General features: G+C 35.6%; 1 protein-coding gene across 1 annotated transcript; it reads right to left on the bottom strand.

Annotated features, from left to right (window-relative positions):
• Positions 1 to 2,103: 2,103 nt before the first annotated feature.
• On the bottom strand, positions 2,104 to 7,712 carry LOC111502986 (uncharacterized). Its single transcript, XM_023157181.2, has 4 exons — positions 7,595 to 7,712; positions 7,501 to 7,539; positions 4,753 to 5,015; positions 2,104 to 2,621 (listed from the first exon to the last, which is right to left on the bottom strand). Exons 2-4 carry the CDS (start codon positions 7,532 to 7,534, stop codon positions 2,148 to 2,150), a joined length of 771 nt encoding a protein of 256 aa, XP_023012949.1. The 5' UTR covers positions 7,535 to 7,539; positions 7,595 to 7,712; the 3' UTR covers positions 2,104 to 2,147.
• Between the last annotated feature and the right edge of the window lie 1,204 nt (positions 7,713 to 8,916).

Genomic DNA, 8,916 nt, shown 5'->3' with positions numbered 1-8,916 from the left:
TGCGAAACTTCTCTCATGTTCAAAAATTCTCGTTTCAAAATTTTTTGAAGTCCTTTCTACATACATGAGAAAGTAATTCATATGCTTAGGAATTGCAATTCAGTCGAAATTAAAGTTGAATGATCAAAATTTGCACATTTGTTCGATACAATTAATTCGAATTACTCGAAATAAAATTATTAGTTACTATATTCGTGAAAGAATATAGCTATGTCAATGAAAACTAGATGGAGCTGAATCCCACATGTGGATGGAAATAGTAGATTCTAATACGTTCAGATAATGTTATTTTTCCGGATAAAGAGTTGCGTCTGGTTTCTTTGTCGAGATTGTTTGTATTTTCGAAACTGCGGAGGGGTTTTCATGTCCGTGCAATAAGAAATTAATAAGTTCTGGGGATGTGTCAATATTTAAGGAATTCTACGTTCTAAATGGGAGAATAGAGACTTTTTGGCAGCAGAATTTTTGCCATTGACAGGAGAAATATGTGAAAGAACTCTTCGTCGGAAACGGATAGAGATAGTAATAATATATTCATTTCAAAAAACTGAAAAGTTATTCAAAATAGTAATCAATAAATCCCTCTGAGGAATAAACCTGATTTGTGCGTGGGATTTAGTTACCGAATTCATGTATATTGAAGGATCACGATCAAATTTCAGACAAAAATCATGGTTTAATGTGGGAGAGAATTTATTTATCCATCTTCATACAATGAAATGTGAAAATATTTCAAAGAAAAGAAGAAAGCAATCAGTTTCAAATAATTATCTCTATACGAAGATGTGTAGATCATGGAAAGAAGTAACGTTGACACTTGAATTGGAAGAAAAAGTCAAAACAATACTTTCATATATACATTTAGTTACACGGAATAAACTTTTTTACTACTGCTTCCTCATGAACACTAAATTATACAAAAATACTTCTCTCTATTCAGTTTGTATTACAAACATTCGTTTTGGAATTGAATCAGATATCATTCACAGGATTGCTACACAATACAGAAAATGAGAGAGGTGAAATTTCACTCACATGGAACACTGTCGCCTTAAGACACTTGCCTCATCAGTTCTTCCGTATCAAATCTGGATAACATTATTAGAAAAACCACTCAATTCATTCAATAAATTACGACTTCATCTCACGAATTACTTGAATCTACACATGTTTTCGATAACAGTACGTAATGACTGTCTTAATTTCGTAACTTTAACATATTTTGGTAGAAGAACAGAGGCAATTGCGGAATTTTTCAGAAAAAAAAAACAATGTGGAAGGTTATCTCATATCCTTTCCAATGCCAAAGACAAATTGGCCAAGATGAAGAAATTTGGACTTTATAAGCTTAAGAGTCCGAAGTGTGATAGTTTTTATGTAGACAATGTGGCTCAAAATGGTATGCTGAACATGAAAGATCCTTCAGACTAGTTGAAAATGATTCGACATTTTCTAACCATTCTTTGGGATGCAACCACAAGTTCCCGAATCTAAACGATACTGAAAGTTTGCACTATGCAGGCAAGGGTTGAAAACTCAATCATTTGGAATCTTTGGAAATTCATAAACATAAGCATGGCGGATGTAACCTACTGAATGACCAAATTGACCTGGTCTACTCGCCGGTTTTCATATTCGTGTTTGTCAGAGGTGAACAAAATTCAGTTAAAAATGCATTAAGAACAGTTTGTTATTACTAACAGTGGTTGCATATGTATATAAGGGTGTACATTAATTATTTCAGTTAATTGTATTCGTTTGAAAACGTTCTTGTAGGACGAAACTGCAATAATGTTAGTTACAAGTTACAAGTGTCGCACCTCTACGAACAAAAATCCTCAGAAGTCGAAATTTGTGCGAGCTAAGGACTAACGAGGTCTTATCTTTTAACGTGTGATTCCTAACATGGGTGTGAGTCGGTGGTTCATTTTCATTTTTGGTTTTATGTTGTTATGTTGTCTTATTGAACATTTTTTATTTGATCAGTTTGTTTGTTGTTCCTTAAAAAATTACAATTTTGAGTACCTGGCCCCACTGTGACTTTCATCCTGGCGACGCCCATACCGTAATCCTATGAAGTTCAGTGAAAAAAAAACATCTTAATATATCACAAAATATTTATTTCTAAGTATAAAAATTTAGGTTGATCAGTACCAGTGTCCATGACCATATCCTCCTTTGGACCCACCAGACGATATGGCTGCTCCAGCATGAGCAGCGTTCGACTGAGCAATTTGTGCAGATTCAGCTGCTCTCTGAGCAGATACCTCGGTCTCCTTCAAATCTTCCGATGCGCTTTGTAACTGGGACAGGATTTGGTTAACGCGTTGCTTAGCTTCGGTGATCATGGCGTGCTGAGCGGCGGCCGAGTTGGCCGCTTCAGCTGCAGCTTGAGAAGCGTGCTGGCTTCCACCTTGCGCAGCAGCGAGGGCAGCAGAAAGAGTGTTGACTTGAGCTTGTGCTTGGGCAGCAGCTTCCTCTGCAGCTTGAGCCGCGTTTTGGGTCTGTTGGTACTGAGCGATTTCGATTTGGACTTGGTTTTGGGCTTCGGTAAGTTGTGATTTGAGGTTTCCTACAAGAGCTTGTTTTCCAACTAGGGCTGCCTGGGCTGCTTGAGCGGCCTGTGGAGTAATTGGTGAAGTTTAACCATAGATGATTTTTTGACATATATTTTCATACACAAGTTTAACTCATCTTGACAATGACGATGAAATTGTGAAAAAACAGCATATAGAGCAAATTTTAGTTCAAATATGAAGCCATCATTCCTAAAATTCAAGTTCATCATTTTATTCCTGAGTAGATTTCAAGTGAGCGTGAAAACAGAAAACTCAAACCTCGATTATCCAAGTTCAACAAAGATTCCTACGATGATTTGTTGCAAAAACTTTAACATTAGCCATTAAATGAAAAAACGCTTTCAGACTTCACCTACAGCTTTTACTACATGGCAACTAAATTAAACCAGAAACTAAAATCAAAACATTCATGATGTGACACCAGATGTCTCTGTATTGACATGCCATACTTCTCATCAAGGGTGATAGGCTTAGCGCCGAATGCAATATTTGTTGAAAATTATGTTTATCATTGGGCTCGAGTTCAAAAACCGATAGCGACCCTATAAACTTATACCATGTGAACTGGATTTAACAAATTGCATGAATTGTTTGAACCTCTGGTAGGAAGTGAAGGAAAATATGCCACATTAGTTTCAATGTATCTGTTTCTGTAGAGTAAGGAGGGAGAGTGTAAGCCCACAGCACACATATGTCCCATTGTACATCGTCCCGAGGAGTTGTCCTCCTAGGTCATCGTCCATCCTGTCCTTACCAGGAAGGTGGACAGGTCACTGGGAGACATCATCTCCTTTATATCGGCAGGTGTAGGCCAATACTCACCGAACACAAACTCTCTTATTGACGATAACTTCAAGCACTCACATAGGACATGCCTGACAGTCTCATCTTCCTGTTCACACATCCTGCATAAAGGTGTGTCCATTAGCCCCATATTATGGTAGTGTTTCCTTAGTTGACAGTGGCCAGTCCCTACTGTTAAGCGTAGATTTTTCCTGGTCATCGCGAGATATTTCTTCGGCGCCAGCTTCTCAGGGTCGCCCAGAGTGATCCTGGCAAGATTGCATCTTTTCATTCCATCCCATTCCTTTAGGGATTGAATATGGGTGTGATATTTGGCTAGTTCCAGCAGCTTCCTTGGCTAAAGAGTCGGCAATGCGATTACCTTTACTCCTGTCTTGCTCTTTAACCTCAGGATAATGTTTTTATCTACCGAGGCTTTGGCTGAATCTTGGTGGCACTCTAGTACTAGCCTTGAGGTAACACGTTGTCTGTTCAAGGCTAATAGGGCTTGTCTACTATACGTGTAGATTGTTATGTTTTTGCCAGAAATTCCTTTCCTGGTTATTTCTTATGTGGCGATTGAGATACCAGCCAGTTCTGTTTGGACCACGCTGGTATTTTTTCCCATTCCCCACTTGATCCTTAGGCTTAGTGATCTGGAGTACACTCCACATCCTGAGCCTTCTTTGGTTTTTGAGCGGTCTGTATATAGTTTCAATGTAATTGCCAATGTAATTTTTTTTGGAAAATGAAAGTGTGTTTACTTCAAGTTTGCTTTGCTATCAAACTCAAAATTTAACGATAAAGATATATCTGTAGTAGAGAAATATATAACCAAAATTCCAAAGGTGATTCAACAAGCTACAGCATTTTTTGGTTTCCATATTACCTTCGGAATTCTTCATTTTTCGGTCTTAATTCTATATCTTTATCGGTCTTGATATGTCGATCTCGATAAATTTTTGTCTAACGATGAAGATATATCTAGAATAAGAAAATATAAGACGAAAATGTCAGAGGCGATCCAACAAGGTCACACCATTTTTGGTATTCTTTTTTTACTTTCTCCTACTAGTAGGATTGCAATCTGGTAAAATTTTTATATAGAGAACCTTTACTTTTCTTCAATAGTGTAGTTCATAATATATGCAGATGAACCCTAAATTGATTTTTCATGTCATGTGGATGTTTTCCAAAGTTGAAATATTCGTTAATGATCTTTCAAGAATAGATGTTACTTTGAAATCCACCCAATAATTTATCGTTCATTTTTGAAATCATATTCAGTTCACTACTGATTTCAATCGTTATTTTTTCTGTCGATTGTTTTGAAATTTCAATATATTTTTGAAGCGAAGTAGTACCAACACTAATTTTAGAAACTACTCACCCCGAAAGCAACACTGGCTAAATTACTCTTGACTCCGAATGCTGCTTGACTTCCAGCGGTGTGTTGGTTTTGGACGGCATTGTTGGCTTGGATTGCTGAGCTGTGGGCCAAACTAGAAAGTTCCGCTCCAGAGCTCCCTTTTCCACTTCCATGACCGCCAAAATCTGCCTTGAAGGAACTAAAGCTGTAGCTGCCTGAAGATTGTGGTTCATGAACTACGTTTTCTTGCTCATGCCTTGCGAAACCAGCAGAAGATAGGGCAACTGAAATTTAGGAAAAGGAGTTTGTTACCGAAATATATTTGTATAGATAACCTCACTTTCAGGTTTTTCTTGTGTTTAAATCTGTTTAAAAATATGTTTTTCCGTTAACCAGCTGTGGCACCCCTACGAACGACATCCCTCAGAAGTCGAAACTTGTGCGAGCTAAGGATTAACGAGGTCTCACCTTTTAACGTGTGATTCCTAACACGGAATGATACTCGATATAGAAACTTTTGTCAAATTACTAAGGCTTTTTCTGTTTGTTGTAATGAAATAGATAGATAACGACAGTGGAATTATTTGTTGTGGTACCTAATCAAACTGACTTCGAAGGAAAAATAGGTGTAATGATTTTGAAATAGTTATGCTTGTAGTAACAAATGTTTCGTTTGCGGCAGCCATTTTCAGTGATGAATGCATCGAAGTCGTTGCTGAGCCTTCAATATACTAGTTCGTTCTCACAGTCAATGGATATACCACTGAAGATATCTTCCACAGTAGCAAATCAGACATTTGGTAAAAGTTTCATTCTTGAAAGCCCGAGTTGATGTATACTCAAGTGAGAAATATGTCACTTGATTGGTGTAGTTGGCCATGTTATTGTTTTGAATATTTTTTATCAATAAGAGCATTTGCTTGTGAGTGGATTCTGATTTGTCTTCCATTAGAAAATATAGACTGTGGTTCGTACCTATTCCAATTCGAGGAAATAAATGCAGCTCCTAAACGAAGCCGATTCGTTTATTTGGTATGTATCTTCCAGCTTAGTTGGCGAGAGTGATATTCTAACAAATAATGAAAATCTGATTCGGTCTGGTAAGGGGCAGAGTATTTCCTTTGCTATGTCATCAGCTCTCCAACAGAAGTCAGGTCAAGTCTCTCTATATGATGACTCAGATGATAGTGAGCTATAAGTACCTCAGACAACTTTGGTTAATTCTGTTGAAATCTGACAATTGTTTGTATTCATACTTCGAAGAATGTTTAAACGTCTTTGGATTATTTTACCAGAAGTCTTACACTCCTTCCACAGTTCAGCTATTCAGTTTTTGTTTGGCAGAACCTGAAGTCATGCCATAACAAATAATGGTTCTATGAAACCGCTTGCTGTGGCATTTCTTGCAGAAAAGTCGGCAATTGTTTTTAGTGCTGAAATGTTTGGATGCTCTAGTGTAAAAATGAAATGAATAATTTGAAACTTTTTAGGACTATATACATGTTTTCGAACTGTTACTATAAGGAAACTATAGTTTTTGAAAAGTATGCAAAAGTTTGAATGAATCGTTTTTCAAACTGCCAACAATACTGGTGATAGAGTCAAATCATATTTTCATTGACTAGATCAGAATTTCAATTTTCTTTATTCTGCTGTTCAATTAAAATGGGACGGTAGCTGTTTGGGTCAATATAAATAGTTCGTTTTACTGATTCAATCGACCACTATGTGGACGGTGGTTGGAGCCCTACGGCCCGGCGATTGTTTTTCACGGGATATCACCAACCTGTGCTAGGAATCGCACCTCGTTAATCCTCAGCTTGTGCGCGTTTCGATTCCCGTGGGTTGTTTTTCGTGAGGGGGCTGGTAAACATGAGATATACTTCGAACAGATTTGGACAGCTTCTTCTTCTTCTCTTTTTTTGATGGTCTGAGAGGAGACATTATAAAAATTGATAGGTTTTCTAAAACTGGTTTGATAATAAGTAGAATAGAAAATAATTGACGAGTTCAAAACGAAGAAGCTCAAAAAGAAGTTGAAATTCATCTTGAGTAGATGTTTATAAAACACCACCTGCAAATACTGATGATTTTCGATGACGAAAATTCTCAGAAGTCAGAGTTAATGAGTAAGTGATAAGTAGACCCCATTTGTTTCGTTCTTAATTTTTTTTCACAAATCAGAATTTATTTTTGTAAAAGTATAAAAACTGAAGAAGCTAAAATCAAACGCCTTTTATATGAGTACTGAATGATCGACTAAATGATTGAAGTGGTGCTGCCCAATATTCTAACTATCTTTATTAGAATAACAATACAATGATATTTGTTCAATCAATAAAATCAGTAACTCAATACCAAGGTCTGATTTTTTTTTATTTTCGAATGGAATTTTTCAGGAACTACTAGTGATAAATTACTATTCGAAAGAGAATTAAAAGCCCTTTAGAATTTTGTGAAAGGTGACCCTGGTTTTCCTTCGACATTATTGGCTCAGAGCTACTTTTACCACGAAGGCTAACATATTACTTTGTTTTGCCAGTTTTTCATCTTATTTTCCAGAAAAAATATATTTATGGTGAGAAATGTTCAAATTAGCATACTCTATTGTGTCACACAGATTAGAACCACAATGAATCTACTGATGAATCTATCGAATAATTCACTTTCATATTGGTGGAAGATTAATTTATATTGAAAACTATTATTTTTTTCAAACTCATTCAAAGAAACTAGATTAAAATTAAATATATCCAAATATATACGTACCAGCAGAAGCAACTATAACGAAAAACTTGAACATTTTCACTGAAAAATAAAATTGAATCAGTAAATCGCAAAATAAATGTATTTCTTCACTTACGGCTAATCTCAGAGATCTTAACAAGTTCGAAGACTCAGTGGAAGTGTCTTAGTCTTGGACCGCCTTTCTTTTATACAGAAAAATTTGAATGAAAACTGAGAGGGGCCAGATTTAACTGTAACGAAATTCACGACGAACGATTATTATTTTGCGAATGTGAATGGTTCATTCAGGAAACATACAGAGGCGTGGTTGGTATTTTTTTTTCGACATTACTGACTTGTAATGTGTCTTGTGGCGTAATATTTTTATCTCAATAACGGATCGAAGATGAAAACAAAGAAAACATTCAGTTTTTGAATCAGTTGAAAAGATTAATATCATTACGACCAATACTTTTTTTCTCAGTAGATTAGGAGAAGATTGAAACAATTTCTCTACGAATCACTGTCACCTATAAATAATAATAATAATAATAATGTGTTCATTTTCTCATACACTGATATACATTACATGGGGTGCTATTGAAAATAAACAAGATAATCACAGAAGCCATAGAAATCTATAGCTTGTTCGTGATGAGACTATGTTGTGAATTAAGTGTATGAATACTTTTACATTTCATTAAAAAATAATGAGTGATCAATCAATCAATAAATACACCTAATAACAAAAGCAGTACTTTCAGACAGAATACATAGTTATTTTCATCTTCTCAATAATTGCTTATGTCAAATTGCTGTTTGGAATATTCTGATTGATGAAGTTCTTTCGGTATTCAGAATAAATTTCTTTACTGATAATATTTGATATAGGCGTGGTCCGAGATATGTTGCGTTTCTTTGTCCTATAGTTTTGACACATCGTGGTGCATTTAAAGAGTTTCCTTTTTTTCTACTATTGTAGAAGTGAGTGATTGGTTCTATTTGGATGTTTCCTTTTTTAACATTACCCAGTATGCTCATTCAAAAAAGTTGTCGAATATCACATACACTTGCTTCTTTAAATAAGGCCTCAGTTGGATGACTTTATTTTCTATTAAATACAATTTTCAGTATTCATTTCTGTATGACATTTAGATTCCTAAGATAATAATTATTCTCTCCTCCCCAACTTATTATACCACAGAATAGTTGTGATTGTGATGAAGCCCGAAAAAGATGAAAATATTTTATGAATTTATATTTTTGGAGTATTCACCGATAACTGGTATTTGGGAAATTTAGTATAAGATTGATTGACCAATGATCTGAATGAAAATGCGGACGTTATACTATGGCCTTGTTGTATCTCATAATGATAATTGATGATAACGTCGTATTTCATTGAGAATAATTCGAATGCCCTTCTGAAAATTGGTCAGACTAATTCAAAGATCTATA

Source organism: Leptinotarsa decemlineata, unplaced genomic scaffold (genome assembly GCF_025532065.1).
Source record: "Leptinotarsa decemlineata unplaced genomic scaffold, Ldec_3_MD MMD2_tig00026336_RagTag_RagTag, whole genome shotgun sequence".
Lineage (NCBI taxonomy): Eukaryota > Metazoa > Arthropoda > Insecta > Coleoptera > Chrysomelidae > Leptinotarsa > Leptinotarsa decemlineata.
The sequence above is the reverse complement of the archived record's forward strand: the minus strand, read 5'-3'. Positions and strand labels throughout refer to the sequence as shown.